Consider the following 23484-nt stretch of genomic DNA (forward strand, 5'->3'; position numbering starts at 1 on the left):
GATTCCATTCAGTGTTTTGAATCACTGTCCCAAATCAATTTGGCTGATTCTGATTTGGAGATTTGGCTGCTGCCAAATCTCCAAATAATGCACGCCCATCCCCTGCCCGCTCTCTCAGCCCCAGCAATGGCTGCCCCACCCACCCTAGCTCCTGGCCCTTTAAGGAAAAAAAAAAATGAAAAAACCCCAGGATGCCCGGTTCCTGTCCAGTGGGGAGCGATCCCTGCTGCTCCGTGTCATTTCCCCAGGGCCACTGCAGGAGCTGGAGAGGCAGGGGTTTTTTTGGGGTTTTTTTTCTTAAAGTGCTGGAGCTGGGGTGGGCAGAACAGCCATGGGGGGGCTGAAGGAGTGGGAGGGGGGTAAGGGGGCTCGTGACAAAACCCCCCCATGCAGCATGGGGCAGTGGGGATCGCCCCCCCCCACCTGGCAGCACTTGATGGGGGGGGTTAAAGCACCAGGAGCTGGGCTGGGGGAGTGGGGGGGTCAGAGGTGCTGGGAGAGCAGACAGGGGATGTGGCCTGGCAGGGGCCCCCCATGGTTCCCTCCCCTGTCCTCCTGCTCCCCCTCCCCTGCCCCCTACTTACCAGCTCCACATCCGGCTCCAGCTCCCTGCTATAGTGGGTGGGAACTGCTTGAATCGTTGAAGCTCTCCGAATCTTTTCCGAAGATTCAGAGAGCTTCGAATCAATTTGGGCCTTTTTATGGGTCCCCTGATTGGATTTGGTTTTGGAGATTTGGCCACTGAATCGGGCCAAATCTCCTCCAAATCAAATCAGCACCTGAAGCTTCGCACAGCCCTAGTAATTGTGTAGTGGGGATTTTCAGAAGTGCCTAGACACCTGATTTCCTGAAATCAATAGGCATTAGTTATCTAGAAAAGCTTGAAGATGCCACAAGTGCAGGTATAGATGTACCTTTAAAAATCTGATTCTTAGTTCTTTCAGGTGTTTAATCCTAACAAAAAAGAAGTTTTGGACCTTCATTACCATTGGTTGCCTGGAAACTGGGATACTGAAAAGCTCAGGAATAGGACCTATTTGCCAAAAGGGACACTTACAAACCTGGATTTGTGATTTGCAATAGAAGTCCCTCCTTTTACATATGAACATGCTTCTCTTGGCAGAAGTGGGAAGTTTAATTTACTTGTGAAAGCTGTAGTATATTCATGAAAATAAGCTGAATTTTAGAAGTTCTGATATGAATTGGTCCTTGTAATAACTTAAATCAGGTATAGCAAATCAATGGAAAATACATTTTACATATTTTATTTGCACAATCTAATTAGTATTGCATTACATCAAAGCCACTGTTTTCCCTAATTTTTTGGTAAGGAATGTGAATGGACACTTGAGTTTATTTTTTTTAACTGTTCCTAGCTGATTGAGTAGGTCAAGGAAGCTTGAGCTTACCTTTATGTTGCATTTTATTCAATTCGAAGGACAAATGCCCAGAACATGAGAACATTTGTAAAAACCAAATTCAAATGCATTTTAAAAATAAAAGTCATGGATATAAGTGGAGACACTTTTTGAGACCTGGTTATTTTCTGTTTGCATAAACATATAACCCTGAGCCTCAAATAATTGAGGAAAAGTTCACATCTGATTTTAATAATTATTGATAACTCATAAGTGTAAATAAATAATTTTATTTGAACCCTAAAGATATTTTGCTACTAATTGTGACTGATTGTAAGGAAGTGCTCTGCTACTGTAGCATTTTATTACAGGCAGTGTTTGTAATAGTGCTAAAGGAATGGCCCATCCAACGGGTGATGAATTTGATTTACTTACTTGAGATACAGTAAAACAGGAAAGAGATTATTACACCTGGCTATTGATCTGTTTTCAGAAGATATTTTATTAACCCAATGTATTTATTAACTTGACTATAGATTGAACATGTTGAAATACATTTTACAGTTGGCCTCTTTTCCCAATATGATTTTAGCTTCTTTATTCTCAAAAATAAAATCCAATAAGAGTTACAGTTTGGAAGTATTTGTAGTGCTTAATAATCCGAATGTATAAATTTTTTTTAACCTGGATAATATAGAAACTAGTTGAATAGTACATCTCATACACTGCTGTGAGTAGTAATAAAAAGATACAACTTGCAGTTGGCTCACAATTGCTTGCAACCCCACTTCTGGTCTGTATCCATCTATTATATTGATTTATGTATGCCTGCACTCCTAAGCACTGCAACCCTTGTTTAGGAGCTGCTGTTTTAGTGCATTGTGAATGGAAGTAAATTAGTAGATAAAAATAAGGGAGAGGATGTGAGGGTGACACAGAATGACAAAGTTGATAGACTGAGTAGATTAAAAAGAGAAATGGAGTACTTGAAGATTTGGGGCAAAGATGTGGGTGAGAGAGAAAATACAGAAAGGGAGGTAGAAATTAGTGTTGGGAAAGAAGGGGAAGCAGAAGATTACAGGGGAGGGGGAAAGAAAGAAAAGAAAACAATCTTAAAATAACTTAAAGAAGATCTGTTATCTAAAGAAAAGTAACTGCAAACAAGCAGAGATGCAGCAAGCTTCTGTTTTATACTTGTTTTTTTTCACATACCTTACACCTCCAAATAAGGGAAAGCAGAATGAAAAAAAGATTTTTTTTCTAGTCTTTCCTACCACACCGCATGAGTTTACTAGGGCAAAAGGCTCCAAGGAACATGCAGCTCCAAAGCTCAAGGATTGCAGCTGCAAAGCTCAAGGATTAACCCTGTCACAGCCACTGCTGAATTGGCAGCAGCTTTTGGCTGATCTTTGGAGCTGAAAGTAAAGAGTGAGCGATGCTGAGAACTGGACTCTGCCTCCTCTGCAAGTCTGTGGGAGCACAGCCTGTTACAGCCACTCCCCATGTCTCCATCCCAGCAGAGAAATTGGTTTCCTTGTTTAAAGTGCATACTTTGGTTTTGAATGGCTAATTTCTGAGAAAAGGGTCATGTGGCATAATGCGTAAGTTAATTGACAATATATACAATATACAACAAATGATGTGCAACTGCTTTGTTTTATAAATTTTAGCATCCATGCGGAAAATGGTACTATATACAGTTATATTCACCTAGATAAAAGTTTGAACCTTCTGACTAGCAGAGGGCCAAATAAATGTTTTGTTTAAGTTTATGTTAGAAAGTAATAGAAGCACACTTAACTTGACCCACTGAAGTGCAAAAGAAGATTCAGTGAAACTAATAAGTAGATATTGTATGACAGACTGACAGCTCTTTGACAAACTATTTTTGGTAAGCCAGAGACCAGGAGTCATTAAAGGGAATATAAATGAGACATTAATATTATGCATTTATATTAATTTATTAATAAACACAATTCTCTATTTTGTCTTGTTTTAAAATTGATATTTTCAGGTCACCAAGATCTTTCAAAAGAAGAAGAACTCAGTCACGTACAGTTTTCGACAGTCGTTTTCTCTTTATGGAATGCAAGTTCTTCTTTTTGAGAATCAGTGTAAGTATTTTTTTTCTCTGTTTTTAGGTGACCATATAGTTTCTGATGTGGCAATGAAGAGTTGCACATTAGTTTTCTAGATTTGAGAATGAAGTTAGTGTATGCTGCAATTGGCCCTAGAGTTAACTACATCGCACTCTCTGAACATAGGAGGCAGAAGAAGGACTGTTGGAAGATTTCTGGCCTAAGGCTAGGAGTCTCATCTAACTCGGTGTGATTTTTCTGAAAATAATGGGAACAAATTTGGCATTACCTATTACTGGTCACAAGGTGTAATGGAATGAGCTATATTTATCTATCATAACATATAATGACTATGAGTGAAGTTTGTGGAAATGCAGATCACTATTCAATTTATTTACTGATTTATAATTAATCTCTGTGACTAGGGCCCATGTTACACATTACCTATATTAGGCAATTAACTGGTTAATCATGCAATAAATTTAAACCAGCCACATGTACAAAGTAATTATCACATGATAAAAATGACTATCCAGCTATTAAAAGAGCCAACCAACTTATAACGTTAGTGCTTGAAAATGTGTAACAACTCTATACCTGGTTTCTGTCTAGCTTTAATTTGCCTGTGTTGCAGGGCCCTAGGTAACTTATTGTTATTAATACAAACTCAAAATATAGTTAGATAACGTTTTTTACTTATCTTGTGGCCAGATATTCTAGAAGCAATTTAAAGGCTGTGCCAGTCCAGAGTGCCTTCAAGGTACTATCAGACTTGTCAAATTCAGTCTCCAGGAAACAGCAAAAAATAAGAGGTTCTTGCAAGTAGTGTTCTTCCATGTGAATATCTTGCCCTTGTTCTTGTAGATTTTAACTCCAGACATCAATAACAGCAAGACAGCAAAACATAATTCTCTTTGGAGCATAGTGGGAAGGTGGTGTCTCTGACTGTAAACAAACATCACATTTCTTCCTGGAGAAAGCCTTTTGTCCTGGGATCCTACAGTCATAAAAATCTGTTGTTCTGCTTTAAGTACCTGTGCAATAGGCAAGAGAAAATGTGCTAATACTGTACTTCGGGATACAGCTGTGTGCGTCTGTAAGTTAATTGCTGGTCGTTCAAGTTGAGTCATTCCAGGGACGAGGATTCAGTCTGCATCTTGCTGGCCACCTACTGACAGAAGACCATTAATGCAGCATGGAAGGGCTACATGTGTAAATGGCTGTCCCCTGCCTGCTTTGATATGGGTGAAAACCCCAGATAATTAGGGCTTCTTTGGCGAGACATCAGTTTACAGTCTCTGACTATAGGTGTCCACATCACATATGACTCTCTCTAGGGCCTAGTCAAAATATTAACCTGTATAACAACCCCAGTACAGTTCACAGTATTGCATGTGATAGTTTGTTTTTCTCTGAAGAGGACAGCACTTGAAGTTCCCAGTGAACTCTAAAAACAGCAATATGTTGTAATGGTTCATGTAAAGAAAAGAGTTGCCATATTTAACATGAATTGAAGCATCTCAGTGATTCTATTGCATAGCCCCATTTGGAATGAGTACCTGCAATCTAGCCACAAGGTTACAAATAGTTCATATTGAAGAGGTATACCTACAGTCTGCTGTTCCTCAGACATTAAAACAGGAGTAGAGAGAGGTAGTTAGCCGTATTAGTCTGCCAGCAGAAGGCAAGGTGATATGACATCTTAAAGACTACCTCCATCAGAAAGCATAAGCTTTTGCAGTGAGAACCTGTTTCATCAGGTGCTATGAAAAAGTAGGTTGTCCCCTACAAAAACTTATGCCTTTTTGATTGAGTTAGTCTCTAAGGTACCACTCTCCCCTGCCTTTTAAATGAAAACATGTCTACTATCATGTAGATATCTAGAAGCAGTGATGGATCTGATGTGGCAAAGATCAGACATGCACCTTTCCCAGGGCACACTGACTTGATCCTGTTTGTATAAAAGGCAATCCATGGAACTATTGATTCAGCTGAAATGGGATGTCTCTGAGTGCTTCCTGAGTACTGATGAAACTGTGGGCCACCCTATATCCCTTGTTTCTTGAAGAAGGCCAAACATATTGAAAAGGAGGGGCGATAGAGTGTACCCTAGAGGGTTCTTATGTGAGATATGTTAGGGAGTAGAAGAGCAAAGTCACTGAAGCTTCTGTTCCAAAGAAATTACAGTTTCTCCAGGTGGCCTCTGTGTGTGCTGTTATTTGGGAACGAATTGTAAACCGCACAGGTAGCTGGGGAAAGAGAGTCTCTTCCCAGTATTACATATGAAATACATATTCTCCAAGCCTTCTTTCACCCGTGGTGCTGTTCCTCAAAATCCTTCAAGGCTAATATGTTGGCTAGAGAAAGCAAGAAACAAATGTTGCCATTTCATCCAGAAAATGTCATAGCTGTCAGAATCAATTTGAGGATGGAATTTGTGAATGTTCAGAAAACAGTGTCAAAGGTCCCTGGCAAACATTACACTTAAGACACAATTTACTTGTTAATTGTGCCATAAATAGTAACCCAGCCACACATTTTGGCAGTTAATGGAACAACAACATGGGAACATGGCAATATTCTGCAAAATATGTATAATATTTTTGTGGCTGGTTTCCACTGCATCTAAAATTGAAAGTGTGGCAGTGTAGCCCTGTCAAACAGCCTAATGCCAGCTACATGACAAAACTTGGTTAACTACTGCCCTTGTTGGCAGGCTGATAGGTGGGGTGTTGAGCCGGGGCTGCACTAGGCAGCTGGTGGCAGCAGCCCTGGAAGCGGAGCAGCAGCAAAATTTGGGGTGGATGCAGCATCTTCGCAGTGCCACTGGTGCCTACTCCAAGCCCAGCCCCTATCAAGAAGAGCCCTGCGGAGCCCTGGCTGCAACCTGCCCTGCCCCACCCCATGCAGATCTGGAGGCTACATGCTCCCCCATGCCTCCCGGGGTGCAAGCAGTAGCGGGAGCTGCCTCCCTCCCCACGCAAGCTGCGGCTCCACCCCCATTACCCTGCCTGGTCAGCACCTGCCCCTACCCCCTCCCTTACTGTGGAGGGCATTGATCTGTCCCCACCACACCCCTTCCCTCCCCTCTCCCCTTCTACCACACTGGACTTACCAGCTGGAGGCAGCTGTATTGGAATCAGATCAGTATTGGCCAGTATGCCTCCTTAAATTTTGGCTATCGGTATCAACCCCAAAAATCTCTAACGGTGCACCCCTATTTTTAGACTTTCTTTCTGATATGTCTGCAGTAATTATTTGCCTAAGGTATTGACCTGGAAGAATGTGGGTAGTGGGGTCCCGAAGGGTTTGGTCCTTGGATTCTTCATTCTCTTCATCAGTGACTTGGATGTGGGTGTGAAGTGTACTCTGTCCAAGTTTGTGGATGATACTAAATTGTGGGGTGAAGTGCACACTCCGGAGGGTAGGGAATGATTGCAGGCAGACCTGGACAGGTTAGAAAAGTGGGCAGTACACAATAGGATGCAGTACAACAAGGACAAATGTGGAGTGCTGCACTTAGGGTGCAAAAATATCCAGCACGTCTACTGACTGGGAAGTGACCCTCTCAGCAGCACAGAAGCAGAAAGGGATCTCAGAGTCATAGTGGACTCCAAGATGAACATGAGTCGTCAGTGTGATAAAATCATCAGTAAAGCTAACCACACTTTATCATGCATCAGCAGATGCATGACGAATAGAACCAAGGAGGTGATACTTCCCCTCTATGCGGCATTGGTCAGACTGCAGTTGGAGTACTGCATCCAGCTTTGCGTGCTGTACTTCAAGAAGGATGTTGATAGACTCGAAAGGGTCCAGAGGAGGGCCACTCGTATGGTTAGGGGCTTATAGGACAAGCCCTGTGAGGAGATACTGAGGGACTGGACCTCTTCAGCCTCCGCAAGAGAAGGCTGAAAGGTGATCTTGTGGCCGCCTACAAATTCATTAGGGGGACGCAGCAAGGGATCAGGGTTGCTTTGTTCAGCAGGGTGCCTCTTGGGGTAACAAGGAACAATGGTCACAAACTAACAGAGCAGATTTAGGCTAGATTTCAGGAAAAACTTTGTCACAGTACGGGGTGGCCAAAATTTAGAATGGGCTTCCAAGAGACTTGGTGCACTCCCCAGCCTTGGGGGTCTTTAAGAGAAGGCTGGATAGGCACCTGGCTGGGATCATCTGACCCCAGCACTCTTTTCTGTCTAGGCAGAGGGTTGGACTCGATGATCTGTTGAGGTCCCTTCCGACCCTAGCATCTATGAATCCTTGAAGAAAAGCACTTTTTGCCCAGAATCTTGTCTAACATCTCTCCTAATTATGTAATTATTCTAATAGGAGACATCTCTTACTCTTAAAACAAAACAGAATAAAACAAAAATGTTTGTTCCTCTAGAAAACACATTTGTGTTCTTGGGCAGATAAAATGCTTTCTTTAGTCTTGGAATTTTGTAATCGTAAATTTTATTTCTTGACTTCTGTTCTGTATTTGAAATTTATTAACACAGTGAATTGAGAGAAAAATAAATAATAATGGAAGAGAACACAATTGAAGCTAATTAAAATAATGTTGCCCTTTCTCCTCCCCCTCTGTCTCTTAGATTATCCAAATGGCATACGGCTCACATCAGCTGTTCCAGGAGCAGATATCAAAGTACTAATAAATTTCAATGCACCCAATCCTCAGGACAGAAAGAAATTTACAGATGATTTGAGGGAGTCTGTTGCAGAGGTCCAAGAAATGGAAAAGCACAGAATAGAGTGTAAGTACAAAGGTACATATAACAGGGCATTTTCAAACTAATCAAAATTGATAAACATGTTTAATATATGTATGCAATCTGTTCTTATTTTTAAAGATGTTATAATTCTCCATCTGTGCCTTTTATATTATTGTAGAGATAAAACAGTAATTTTAAAACTTTGGCAAGGGTGGGAACCTTAACCACCAGCAAAACTGATTAATAAGGAGAGGTAATTAATTATGTAAATTACAACTGTAAAGTTTGGATATATTTGAAGTGACCCTCTAAAACAGGCCTTGCCTCTAAAATGTAAGTTTTACTGTATTTTTCTTAATACCAAGCTCCACTCTTTTGAAAAGCATCATATTTTCTGCTGATCAGATAACTGTTGTCCAAGTAAACATATTTTATTGATACCTGCATGTCTGTTTAAATACAGGATTTCAGACTGAACTTTTCCTTTCATCCATCCTTCATAATATTATATAAGGCCACTGAGGCAGAGGCTAAGTGCATCTATATGTGCAGTTAATGCAGCATGATAAGCTCTGGAGCACATTGAGCTGGAGTGAACTGCTCCTGGGCATAGTGTCTACATGTGCACCCAGGACAGCAGCAATTTGAGCCGGGGCAGAGCAGGCTGAGCTGACCAGGTCAATTTATGCCCCTAGTCACTGTCTACATGTGCGTTTTAGTACTATCCTATGGCTGAGTTCATTAGTTTACTATGCCCTAATACTGGCGCACATGTAGATGATGACACTTTACTGTAGCACTAATTAGTCAGCTCCTCAGTAAAGCACACATGTGGATGCACCCTATGTGTTGTACAGTTACAAAACAAACTTCCATCAGAACTGAAGCTGTAATACTGTTACAGCAAAAGCTGTGTTAACCGGCACCTTGCAAGCCGGCATGCTCTGTTAACCGGGAAAAGTGAAACCGGAAGTGCCGACCGTGGTACTTCTGGTTTTGCAGACCCCCCATGACCTAGGGGAAAGCAGACTGCGCTGCCAAGCCCCCACGGCCTGGGGGCATAGCAGGCTGCGCAGGTCCCCCCCCTTCCTGTCCCTCAGGGAGGGGCAGCAATGTGCTGGGAGGGGTGGCAACGCGGTAGGAGGGCAGCAACACCCCAGATGTGGCAGCACAGGCAGTGGCCCAAACAGGCAAAGACGCCTGTTTGGGCCGCTCAGTTATCCAGCATATTTTGTTATCTGGCACCCTCCATTCTCCGTGGGTGCTGGATGACAAAGCTTTTACTGTATTTAGTTTGCCATATGGTTGGCTCTGTCCTATTCTAATCAGTGACTATGAATTGTACAATTATTCTGTTTGTTTCAGCTGAGCTAGAAAAACAGAAGGGTGTGGTGCGTCCAAGCATGTCGCAGTGCTCCAGCCTGAAAAAAGAATCTGGCAATGGGACACTGAACAGAGCCTGTCTGGATGACAGCTATGCCACTGGAGAGGGACTGAAAAGGAGTGCACTCAGCAGCTCCCTTAGAGACCTCTCTGAAGCAGGTAAGCACCAGATTTATTCCTTGCTCTACTGATCAACATATGGAAGGACGGGTGATGGATACATGTTAAAATCAGCCCAGTTGTAACTTGTGAAGAGGAGTAACATGGAAAGTTTAGACATGTTCTCTTTATAAGTTCTTTGTTTTATTGTTTTTCACTTTGATTTATTTTTCCTCCTCCTGTACCAAACAAACTCTATTTGAAAGTACCAAACTGTTGTAGCCTGCTATGTATACTTTTAAAGGAGAATGAAGACAAAGGAAAAATTGTAAGTGTATTATAGAAAAAAATGGTTGACTTGTGCTAGGAGTAAGCCACTTAGTTTTCCTTTCTTTTTCTGTTTTGTCCCTCCTTCATAATGTAGACATAGAAAGAGAAGACTGAGGTCCCTGCTTCCAGTGTATCTTGTGCTTAAGTGTTCTTTTGTACTAAATTGATGAATGAAATTGAGTGAAGCCCTACTAAATTCTGTCTAAAGCAATATAATTCAGTTATACTGTGTGACTGATGCTATCTTATTATTCTTTTACTCACAATACAGGTCCAAACCCTGGTTAAAGCTGTTTTATAAGGTAGCATTGTCCGAGTAATGCCAAAAGCCTTGTTGAGCTGAGCAGTCATGACCCCAGGATCTATTGACTGCCATGGTTGTGACTTAAATCTGACCTGACCAGTAAAGTGGGAAGGTCTAATAAATATGTCTGTAAAAATAGGGATGGAAAATATGGGTTGTGCCTCTCTATTTTTTTTTGTTTAATTGCTAACAGTTGTAAACTATTAGCAATTAGTCCACCCATGTACTTTAGATTTCTGAGGGTTTCTTTTCACTCGTGTGTTTAGAATTTTCCATACACAGTTCACCATGCAGTCCTTGTAAGAGTAGTAGCAGAGGGATTTTAAAAAATTACAAAAAATGTCTGCCTGTTCTACCTAATTGGATTTGTTTTTTTTAACTGCTGTATGATTTATAGGGCACCCATACTTTTTAATACTGTATATATTTTAATAGTTGGCCACAGTTGTCTGTTTCTTTTGAAACCAAAGAGAAGGTTTTTATCTGTGCTAGAATAATAAAATTCTTATAAACTGAAAATATAGGGTGTGTGTTCTGTATGTATGTAGATGCATACAAATGTATATGTATACACACACCACTATTTTATGAATAGTATTTACTTTTTGTTAAGGTTATGGTACTCGTACACCCATGTGCCTCATTTAAAAGGCTTAGGGCCTGATCCAAAGTTTGCTTGAACTCCATGAAAGTTGGTTGATTTCAGTGGGTTTTAACTCAAGCCTGTAGTTTTCATCATTAATAAGCCTTCATCATCTTTTGTTTTTGTTTTCTTTCATTATGTTCATCTAGAAGCAAAACAGCCAAATTATTTTATTTGGGAGTTTCATTAATATACAGACCAATATATGTGATTTAGCTTTTTCATCCCATAGGAATATTCCATCCTACACTTTAAAACATTGCCATGTTCTTAAATTCATTTAGAAAGTTATGCACAACAAATGAGATGAATTCCTTTTGGTCATGAAAACATTTCATATTTCAAGAATACATGCCTTTTGTTGGCATGCTCATTACTGAAAGTAGTTTATTTCCATAGAAGAAAGAAGAAATCATTTACAGACTGGGGGGTTTATCAATTAATTTGTTAAACCCAACTAAACTTAATTTTAATATTTATCAGCTGAGAATTATGGAGAGTTTCTGTTTGGTTTTGTGCAGTGCAATTAACTTGAAATGATTTAGGTTAGTTAGTTACTATTTTCAGTCAATAGTTACAAACTAGTATAGTTACAAACTAGTATCTGTGTGATGCTTCAAGAATCGCTGTAAGTAAGGTTCCCAGTACCTTTCAAAAGGTTAGCTGGGTTGGGAGTTCACCCTGTTTCAATATGGTACAGATGATCCTCAGAAATTAAAAAGAAAAAGCTACCACTTCAGAACAGTACTATGGTCCAACAATTGTATCACATCAGCATACTTGCAAATAATTGCTGAAAGAGGAGTGCTTAATTTACTCATCCTTAATCTTCATCATTGCATTATCATTGCATATGATATATGAAAATTAAAAGATGGGTGCATATATCCTGAGAGAGAGAGAGATTTGTACGTTTAGAAAACTGGAGTTGTGGAATGAATTTTTAAAGGGTTTCCTTAATTGCTTCTGTGAAAATCAATTTTACAGGAATAAGCTGCCTACTTGCACAACTTGGGGGCAAAATTTCTTAATCTGCCATTGTAGGGGTATTTTTGAAAGTCCTTTGAAAATGTGGTTCAGTGAAAGAAAAATCCGATTGTCACAAGTATCTATAGAAATTATACTTTGGAAAATATTAGATGATTTCCCCTTGCCAAAAGTCATTTTATGTATCACAAAAAAATGTAGTAAAGGAATATTTCCTTAAAAAATATTTCCTGCTTGAAAAGGGTAACAAATGAATTGGATTCTCCAACCTAAAGAAATAAAGATTTTTTGAGTCCCAAAAGCCATTAAGTGGCTTGAAAAGCAACACTTCTCTACCCATCAGGCAAGCTATGTCTAATGACCAGGTAACTTCTGCTGGCTGCTAACTACTTTTCCATTCATTTTTTTTCCATGAAAACGTATTTCCAAAATGGAGTAAAGAAAAGTTTGTTGTTTTTGTTGGGTTTTGGATGTGTGTGTGTGCATGTGTGTTTTGTTTTAAAGTTCATATTATATGATTCTTATCTTGTTCTCTCTGATCTGACATCTGTTTCCATGGACTGAAAAGCGGAAATGAGAACTGGCAGCTAGCTGCATTCAAAAATGTGAATGAGTTTAATGCTTTGTCCTTTCTTGAGAATGAAATACATGACCATTTTTGCTGCATGTTTACCCTAGAATTTAGAATTCCAAATTCATGTGTGAACAAGTTAGACAGAAACTAAAATACCAGTAGAAAAATACAGATATTTCAAACTCCATGAAAATTTTGGATAATTTCATTGCTTTCTTCCTTGATAATAGATGTACACCTGCGATATAAAAGATGGAAACTACCACCATGATAGTTGATACTAAGGGAAAGAATAGTTTTGCGGTTAAATCCCAAAAGTGGACATTAGGATTCTTGGGGTTTCTAATTCAGTATTTACCACTGATTTCCTGGCTGACTTTAGGGGAAAGGCAGGGTACTTACACACTTTAGACTAACTAAGGAAGATATATATGGAGCATAAGTTTTCATGAACTTGAGATCATGTCATCAGATGCTGTGGAAGGACAACAAAAAGCAGTGTATATACTGACCAATGCATATGCTGTCCTTTTCACAGCATCTGATGAAGTAAGCTTGAGTTCATGAAAATTTATGCTCTGTATTTAGTTAGTTTATAAGGTGTACATCTACCCTGCCGTCTTTCTGACTTGAGACTAACATGGCTTAACTACCTCTGTGATTTTAGGCAAGTCATTGAACGTCTTAGTGACGGTTGGCATGCCTTACTTCCTTGGATGTCATCATATGCCCCATTTTTAACTATGTGAATTCAGATGAAAAGAAACCCTATATATATTGAAGTAAATACTCTAAACATTGTACAAGAATTACTCACTTGCATATGGCCATTTCTGTACCAGCCACATTCCCCCTGTTAAACAGAGAAGTAAAATTATTAACTTTTCCAGTGCAAGGGGAATTCAGGAAGGAGGATATAATTAGCAACTCTCAAATTTAACCAATATATTGAAGATAATGCTTCCATTTTGGAGAGTGCCAGGGGATTTTTAATAATCATGACTTGGTCAAGACTTTAAGTGCTGGCCTCATCCAGAGGCAGTGTTAAAAAGCATGTGTTCTGACCACCCTTCTTAATCCCTAGACATAGTCAGTGACTTCAGATCAGGATTAAGGCACAGTAATGAGGTAGTGTTTGACAGTATAGAGTGCCTGTATCTGTACAGTTCCTGGTCTCTGGATAACTGGGTGGCTACAGGTTCTGCTACCATGAGATGTTTATACCCATGCTCTAGGAGTGGTGGCGGGGAGGGGGGAAGGGAGAGGCTGCACTTTAACGAAGCACCTAGACCATCATGTGTATCAGCATCCTCACACTGAAAAATGTCAGTGGGGGCGCTTTAACTAAAGCGGGCTTGTCCAACATACGGCCTGCAGACTGCCATATGGCCAGCCAAGCCGTTTTCTGTGGCCCATGATGCTGCGACAGGAAATGAAAGTAAACACTGTTTCTTTTGGTCCCACCCTTTGCCCCTCCCCCAGCCGCGTGGTGCTCCAGATGGGATGGACCCACCCGGGTCAGCACCGGCCGGGAAAAGCAGCATGCAGCTGAAGCCAGCTTCCCACATTGGTGTCAAAGGTCACATGACATCACTTCCTGATGTGATACCACTTCCTGTGAGGTCTTTGAATATGGCTTGCTGGCCCAGTGGGTGATAAAAAGTTCATGATCCAGCCCCACATTCAAAAAGGTTGGACACCCCTGAACTAAAGTCTGTCAAACAAGCTTGAGTTAAAATGGCGTGTCACCATTTTTCAGCATGGGGATGCTGATGCATGTGATTCTGGAGTCTGCTGGAGCATGATAATTGCCACAATCCAGCAGATTTGATTAATTACAATGCATCAGAGCAGCCTTGCTGCATGTGTGTAGGCACCTAACTTGCACAACCTATTGAAGCCAGTACAGTGACTCATTGTTTATTTGAAGGCTGATAAATTAGCTTCACTAAGAAAATATTTTGGATCTTTTTCTGGATTAATTTAGCCAAGAATCACAAACTGAATTTCAAGAAGTTTCTTAGGTCTTGGTGTGCCTTTCATTGGTATACAGCAGATAGGTCCAAGAAGTACAGTACAGTAAAGCCAAAATACACAAAATGTCTTGTAACATGCTGATCACAACTGATGCTACTTAACAGCCTTCAAAAATATTTAAAATAAAGAATATGCTGAGTAAAATTAGTCCTTACATTTGATAAAAACCACCAGGTTTTATAACACCTCCATTAATAATCATTCTAGTGTTAAGTTTATGGATAACAGCTGAATAAGACCCTTCTTGCCTGGAATCATAATTTCCCTAAAATGCCTTTGAAGACTGCAGCTCAAAGAAATCATTTTAAGGTGGATGGAGTAGTTGTAATAACAAATTTTACACTTGCAGGGGGAAGACCTTAAAGGATTGTTTGTTTCCATTTCTAATCCATAGCTGTCTATGGCACATAGAGAACTTGCTTCACTTTGCTTTTAAGAAAGTAAACCTTTTCCCTTGGAAGAATTTACCAGTAGGCTCTTTATTCTAAAGTAGTAATTAGTGATATATAAGGATAATTATGTAGGTTACAAACATGATTTTACCATTTTCTTCTGCTAGTGGTCCTTCCCGCACAATTTTCTAGGTTATGCATCTGTCCATCTTTCTCTGTCCATACATGCTGCATTCTTCCCTATTCTGATTACTTTCACTCCTGCCTTACATTAAATGGGAGATATTAGGTATTCCTATCCTTCTTCAGGTGTCTGATTTTATTCTTATAGGTTCTTATTTGCCTATACCAGCCATCCACCTCCCTGCCAAATATTCACAATTAGGTAGAGATATATTTATCTTCCACTAAAATTGGCAAATCCAAGTGATTTGGCTGTTGGAACAACCATTATTGATATCAATAAAATGAGAGCAAAATTCATAAGATAATCAAAACCAGTTTTCCCTGGTGGTATGCAATGCAGTGCAGTTATGTTTTCAGTTGAGCTAAAAAGCCATAAAGCAAGTGCTACAAGAATTTTGGCAAACACCATTTCCAAGGGAATTTCTCATTCTTAGAAACATAATCTCAGTGTAAAGGATTTATATTGAGAATTGCCAGTTGTTGCAAAAAGTGGGAATTCAGGCAGAATGAGGGAGAAAAGGAGCATGTCATATTCATCCCTATCCAGTGCCCTCTGGAGCAGTAATGATGGATTCTCAAGCCCTACATAGGAGAGAGGTTTATTATAACATTCAGCCTTCTGAGGAAAGCTGCTATATAACAAGGGAGAAACATAGGGAATGTATGTGATTTAAAGAGAAGTTTGGAGAATCTGGCTGCCTTTCAAGGACATCATCTTTATGTGAGCATCCCCCAACAGAACAGTCTAATGTTTCCTAGCATATTGTTCAGTGGGCTAAATTTTAAAAGATCCATACATCCATTCTTTCTCTGTGGCTTTGATAGAAAATGGGAAGCCTACTTATTCAATCCAGGTGCTTAATCCTGTATTTAGGCATCCAGTACTTGGGCACCAGTATGTAGGTTCTAAAGACTGATGAAGTCAAACTCGGGTGCTACGTGTAAGATTAGTTTTGGTAATTAGTTCTGGTAATTTGGGAAAATCAGGCTCAATTAGCAAAGCTGGAACTTCTTTATATCAGCCTTCATGCTTACAGGTAATGCACTGCACAGCTAAACAAACCATATATAGCCATAATGTCAAGGAACATTTAAGTTTGATTGATTAAAAATTAAGTTTAGTTTTGTTTTTAATCATCATGAAAGAAGATTATATGAAATCCACTGGGGTTCAAAATAAAACATTCAAACAGTAAAACAGATGCTCCTTCCCTTTCCCCTCCCAGTTGAAATACAAGAACATACCATTTTTTAACATTTGCTGTTTGCAGAAAGCTGTTCTACGAACGTTTTTGAGAATTTGTCTCTGTGAAATTGAGCAACTGGAAATCCTAGCCAGCAGCAAAGATTGCAGCCCCATTACTAAAAATACAGGTTAAAATATACATATTTTGAGAATTTTTTTAAACATTACTGGCAATTTGACCAGATCTTTTACGTAGGGTACTTTCAGGTACAGAAACTTAATTTAACTAATGACGTTCAACTTTAAGTTTCTGCCCTAATCACTATTGTACCAGTCCAATGTACTTCTTAAAACTACTCCCCTGAGGCCCCTCTAGTTGCATTTAGAGACTCCTATAGTAATTTAGGGAAATCAGTTATTTCTCACCCAGGTCTTGTCTCAGTCTCTAATCTATGGTATTGCATGTCCTGGGCAGGCAAGCGTGGGCGTCGCAGCAGTGCAGGATCGCTAGACAGCAATATGGAAGTAAGTAGGAAGCTCCTGATGTCTAGCTGGATGTGATGATGTGCATTTCAAATCTTTCTTTTATATACATATTTTTTTGCTCTTTTTCTTCTAACATATAACCTGCCTGCCTCAGATAAAATGCATGCCTAGGCTACTCACTTTGTATTATTCCAGCTTAAAAAACACCTATGGCTTGTTTTAGAGCAAACACCATTTTTGGTTTCAGCTAACTTTGTTCCCCCTGTTTCTGCGAGCATGGTTAAAAATGAATATTCTGTGTCCTTTTGCCACCATTTCAGTCTGGACCCAGCTTAAAGGCCCACTTTCTCTTTGTTACACAATACACTGTCCTTGCTGTTTGATATTTGGCTCAAACTTTTGACTTTCATGCTCAGCCATTCACATTGCTTATTTTCTAGTTAAATTGCTAAATGTATGCAGTCATGACACCATGGAATTGCACAGCAGGGCATGGGAGGAGAAAATGAATAAGACAGATGAATTCAATGTGGATTTCATGAGATTTCATTCATCTTCAAACCATTTATATATACTGTTCATGTCTTTGAATTCAGCTTGCAGATTTCTTTCTTTTTATGTTTGCATTAGGTAGATTGCAGTTTAAATCTAGCATACTTTGTACAAGTACTGCTGTGTCCCAAATCTATCTTTTAAAAAGAAACCCCAAACGTCTAAGAAGTAAAAAAAAAAAAAAAAAGTCTAAATAGTAGGAAATATTGAGCCCTAAGACAGAAGAACACCATCAAATAGGACTCATAGTGCTATGTTGTGTGACTGTTCTTTCAATCTATCATAAAGTGATGGAGTTAGGTGTATGATGCAGTACAACCCTTCTCCATTGTGGTTTTCAGTAGCAGTAAATTACTTTTAATTACCATTCAGCTCTCATAATTTTTTAAAAATGTAAATCTAACATCTGTTATTGTGTGTTTAATTATTTCAGTTTAATTTTGTGTAGATTTTTTGTTTTTTGTTGGTGGTTTTTCAGTTAGGAAAATGTGACTGGTATTTTAAAATACAGTTTTTCCCTTAAAAACATTCCCATGTGTTATGCCATCTGTCATATTTTTCTTATTTAAAGTGACAAATTTCACAATAAAAGTATTAAGCAAAAAAACAGACAGTGGTTATTAATGTTTACAAACATTCCAAGAAGGGCTAGAATGCATTGACTGTAGCTTAAAGACAGAAAACGGCATAGAGAGATTCACTTAAATCTTAATTTAGCCAACCCGAGTGACCACTTAAGGAAGATTTGATGAGTCAGTGTAAACTTTTTTCTTTTTAAACATATTTTAAGACTTTTTTTTTAATTTTTATTTCTATTAATTTCTTTTTAGGGGTCCATCATTAGCAGTCCTCACATGCGCCGAAGAGCTACATCAACCCGAGAGTGTCCATCTCGCCCTCACCAGACTATGCCTAACTCTTCCTCACTCCTAGGTTCCTTATTTGGTAGTAAAAGGGGAAAACCACCTTCCCAAGGCCATCCACCATCTGGCTCATCACAGCAGCCTCAGCACCCTCCAGTAATCCCCCATCAGCAACACTCACAGCATCCTTCTGCTATGCATCACGCAGGGCCGTCTGAGGGGCAGACGCAGGCACAAGTGCATACTCACCATTCACAGTACTGTCACATGCAGCAGAATCCTCCCCCTTATCATCACCATCACCACTATCACCCTCCACAGCATGTCCAGCACCCGCACCAGTACCACCATGTGCCACATTCTCAGCATTCTTCTTACATGCAGCACCCACACTCTCAACATTCCCATCCTGTGCACCCCCCATTGCCCCCCCCTCACCCAGGGCACCCTTCTCATGCCCCACATGCTCAGCATCACCATGGACAGCCAGCTCCTTCCTCCACTTCAACCAGCACTAAGCCCAAACACAGTGGCATCAGCACAATAGTCTAGAACAAACACATTGACCCTTTTAATAACTGTAGTTTAAAAACACAGTTATAAAGGCACTTACAGGAAGCAGCAAATAAACTGTCAATTTTTACCCAGCCAAACAGTTTAATTAACTTCTGTGAGCTTAAAGGCTTGCTCTTACTAAATAAAACCCTTCAAATTAGTGTGACTGACATTGGTTTGATTTATCTACTTGGTAGAGGCTGGCCTTCTGGCCCATCTTTATCTTCAGTTGCCTTGAAAACATGCTGCTTGCTGTACACTAGTAAAGCTACTTTTTCCACTGAATCCTTGACAATTTTACTTGCATAATAAAAACTTAACCTATAAAAAAAAATACAGGAAATTTTAATTCAGAACCAAGTGTTGCATTCTTGCTCTTTTATTGTCACTGGGCAAAAAAATAAGTAGACCTGATATGGTTGATGAAAGTACGTAAGTAAACTTTATATAATATAAATATATACATATAAATATATATATATATATACACACACACACAGATGCTGTATAGTTAACATTTGTGCTTGGAAAGATTTTTTTTCAGTCCACAAAACTAGCAATATAGACTTTACAAGGAACTCCACTTACTTGATAGGACAGTACAATAGGTGAATAGTATATGAAAGAGTAGACCAAAAACTTAAAATGCTAGAAACAAAATTCAAACATTTCAGTATTTTCATTGAAAAGTCTTCTGGACTTACTAAGATCTCTAAGCAATCATTACTAAATGTGCCAAGTAACAGCATTTAACTGTTGTAGTCAAATATTGCTTTGTACAAATCCTTATTTTACTAACATGATAATATCATATGTAATCAGTATTATAACTGCTCTGCTGTTTCAGGTAAGCAAACTAATTAAGATGCAGTAACTATACAGTAGCAGCATGGGATAATCATTCATCAGTGGTTATCTCAAAACATTGGTTACACAAGTTCTTAGACACTTTAAAGGCTGTGATAACTGTGAATTTACATGATCCACACTTCTTTTTTTAATGCATATGATTTAATGGACACATATGAAGAGTTGTATGAAAGGTGCATGCATACACTGCAAAAACATTCATCTCAAACATAAAAACTACAGACATCCATCCTTCAGCCTCTTCATTTCCTGTTTACCATAATATCTCATTTTTCCCAGTTAAAATTAATTCTAGTTTAAGTGTTTCTAGATAGAGCTGCTTTGAAACTTGAAAGTTTATTTAGTATAGTTTTATTATTGTAATTCCATGTAGCCATGTGCTAGCAAAGAAGTGGTTTCACCATTTTTATTCATCACATCTGTTAGTTTACAAGTACACAGCACTCAGCAGGCTGAGTTTATGCTCAAACCTTTACTGTCATAGTCCAGATAGTTGCAAGACATCACATGAAATCCAGCTGTGCTGTTGCTGCTTACGTGTTGTAATCAAACCATTTGCAAATTTGAGATTTTTGTATCCCCAAATCCTGTACAAAATTATACATGGCGCGTACTTTGTAGTTTCAGCATTTTGAGCCACTGCAAGGACTTTGCACCTAAACGATAGAAACAAAGGAACCATAACTGCAAAGCTGTACCATCCAAAATGCAAACCTTGAAGAGGACAAAAAAAAGTTCCAACATGAGATGGGTTTTAAAAAAAAAGAAGAATCAAAACTATCTGTCTTGTTTAAACAATAATAATTTACTGGAGCATTGTGTGAGGGAGGAATGCTGGGACAATGAGAACAAAAAGAGTAAACTTACCATGTTGGATTACTCTTTTGTCTTTTAACTTTTGGTTTTTTATTCCCCACTCCTTTTCATACCATTGATATCATAATACCAGCAAAACTGCAACCTGAGCACTTTGTTAATCTCCATAGAGAGCAAATACAGCAATCTAGAGTTTAGCCTGTTGTTTAATTCTGTCCTTGTTTATTTCCCACATGTGCAATATCTTTTTTCCACCTGCTCCTTCTCCTATAAATTAATCTTATTATGAAAGAAACACAAGTTGTTTTTTATCATCATTCATGCTATCCTAAATTCTGCGGCTTACCTTAAAATGGCTCATCTAGGCCCCCTGAGGCTCTGTTCTTTGCAGTTTAAAAATACTGTTCTTATAAGGGAAAGTAGAACTGTCTGCATGTCATCTAATGTTTAATAGTGTGAGGCTACACTCTACATATTGTATATTTGCAAAATATATCAGTGTTACTGTTGATATTTAGTTGAAGTAAAGTGATAACATATTTAAATATGTAGGCTTTTCTTCATACCTTTGTACCAATAGTAGAGTCTACATGTAATTTATAGGTTGTTCCAGAAAAGATCCCATTTGGGTACAAAAGTTTTCTTTCTGAAACTGTATCTTATTATTAAATGTGGTGAAAACATTCCTCTCAATTGCATGTTATATATTCTGTACATGTTCTAGATGCAGACATACTGGCAGTAGTGGAAATCCTGCATACTGAACAAGTGCAGAATATGGAACAGATCTGTTATGCCATAGAAAGTACAGTTTAGCCCCAAGACCCAGATATTTCAGATGTGTTTTTGTTTTGTTTTGTGTTTCCAAGTAAGACTTTGGCATAATATAGTTTTACTTTGTACGCCACATGTTAAGCCATGTCCACGTTTTTTTTCCCCTGTATAATTGACTGAATGTGCAAAAATTGTCACAAATCTTGTGCATGTAACAAACCATCCACACGTTTTCATACACACACAGAAAAAGGGTGCTGCCTTCTCAGAGGTGCACTAGGTTGCACATGCAAAGTCAGAAAGTGTCTTAAAACTAGCTAAAAAATCTAGTCCTTTGAAAACACAATCTTTAGAAACTTTGTCATTGTTAAGTCAATTATCAGAGATACAGTGGACTCACTATTCCTTGTTTGGAAGTAATTATTTCTAAGAAACAAATATGTGTTGGTGTTAGCGTAAGTCTTTGCTGCTTGTTTAGGGGAGCAGTCTAACCTGTCAGAATACACCATAGATTAACATTTGCTTAGAATATTGTATATCACTCTTAGAGGAGGGAGGTGCCAATATGTTGATCTTGTTTCCTATTGGAGAAAATGAATTTTTCTAGCCTGCAGGCAGGGGTAGAATGGAAGGATTTTTGTCATATTTCCTTATTGATTAAAAATCAGCACAAAACACTGTAGAGGGACCATGTTTCTCTGCTCCAATAAATAATGTGGCTAAGTAATGACAAAGTGAAAGAATGAAAAGGAAAACTAAAGAATGCAGATTGCAAAAAAATCTTTTCTGGGACAACAGTCAAATATGTATTTTTTTTTAATTTTTTAAGTTAAAAATAAAATGTACAACAATGTAAAAAAAGCTCATTCTAATATAATGTACATGTCTTGTATTGCTAAAAGAAGTCTTCAAACATACAGTGTAGAATGATTTTCCCATCATGTACTACTGCATGCAGCAGAAGCCTCTTGTTTCTTGATAAAATGAGCTGAAAGACGGTCAGCAGATATTTAAACAATGAATCTCTAGATGTTGACTTGCTGTTTCATATGAAGCTGTGTGTTTTCTGCAGTTAAGCATGCATTTTGCTGTTTCCGTTGTAAAATATCATCACATTTCTTGCCTGCAAAATGAGTTATTGTGTATATATTTAAAACAAACATGGAACCAATAACAAGATTAAACTGGGGGGAGGGGGAAGGGTGGTGGGAATGGGACCAAGTAGGGGGAATAGATAATTCTCTAAATTGTATATAGTGTGTAAATTAGTATTACTTATAAGTCTGCAGTCACTTTGAGGTTACCTACAGCACCTGTCTCCTGCTAGGAACTTTAATTCAGCTTTGAGTTGTATTAAACTGTTAGCATTAGGTCTTGAATGCAGACTGTTAAAGACTTCAAGAAACACCATGCTCACAAGAAACTTCTGTTGTGGGGAGGCTCAAGACCCATTTTGTAACTCTGGGGAAGAGAGGAGTGCTTTCATTTTAATATGCATTCTGTTTGTAAGTAGTAACAGACCTTATTGATGTAAAACTCTAACTGTGATCATGTGGAGAAATTAAATAAATCATTTAAAACTCTCTCTGTTTCCCACTTTTGTGCAGTGCAAGAACTTTGGTTTTGTAGACTGGAAATAGAATCACTTAACATGAAATTTTGCCCATAAAGTCAGTGGGAGTTTTGCTACTTACTTGGAAAGGGTTGGTGTTTGATCTCCATTTTTTAATGGAAGCTAAATTGAGGAGAGCTGCAATTTTGTAATAATGATTCTGGACACACCATTAAAGATTTATTTTTGGTGTTACTGTAAGTGAATGCAGTCCAGTAAGGAAGTTAAGGGGAGGTATGACCGACCTGAGCTTGACAGAGTGAGGCAGGACAAATTGAGGAAGTTTTTTTGCATGACGCACCCAAAACCTTTCAAACCTGTTCTATAGGAACTCAGTCCTGAAAGTTCATCTTAACGTGACAAAAAGTGTGGTGCCTTTGGGATGTGGTCAGTTGGGCGCTATATTTAGGTCAGCTGTGTGGCAATTTCTTTATTGCCAACATTGTTCATTATGTTTATCACTTCTAAAATTTTACCTCTTGTGACTCCTGCTTCACTTATGGTCTGACTGACAACTCACTGAAGTTAATGGGAATCTTTTTTTTCTTTAACTTATATTTTTTCATAGTTTTTAAGTCCTGAAAAGGACCTCTGTGATCATCTAGTCTGACTCCCTGAATAATATGAGCCTTAGGACTTTCCTGAATTCATTTGTTTCAACTTCATTAGCTATAGTTAGACAGA

At 38.8% G+C, this 23484-nt stretch overlaps 1 protein-coding gene across 3 annotated transcripts in view; it reads left to right on the forward strand.

The window, feature by feature from the left end:
* The window catches only part of IQSEC1 (IQ motif and Sec7 domain 1), a 321727-nt gene extending 298956 nt beyond the window's left edge, over positions 1-22771 (forward strand). For 2 of the 3 annotated variants that reach the window (XM_019536964.1, XM_019536963.1), the window contains 5 exons: positions 3373-3472; positions 8032-8193; positions 9517-9693; positions 16748-16797; positions 18141-22771. In XM_019536964.1, the coding sequence (XP_019392509.1) occupies positions 3373-3472; positions 8032-8193; positions 9517-9693; positions 16748-16797; positions 18141-18725 (1074 nt within the window). In that variant the 3' untranslated portion in view covers positions 18726-22771. Of the gene's footprint in view, positions 1-3372; positions 3473-8031; positions 8206-9516; positions 9694-16747; positions 16798-18140 lie in introns of all 3 variants that reach the window. The other variant, XM_019536962.1, reaches the window with a different exon arrangement.
* The last annotated feature ends 713 nt before the right edge of the window (positions 22772-23484 follow it).

This window comes from Crocodylus porosus, unplaced genomic scaffold (assembly GCF_001723895.1).
Source record: "Crocodylus porosus isolate Cpor-Errol unplaced genomic scaffold, CroPor_comp1, whole genome shotgun sequence".
NCBI classification, from domain to species: Eukaryota; Metazoa; Chordata; order Crocodylia; family Crocodylidae; genus Crocodylus; species Crocodylus porosus.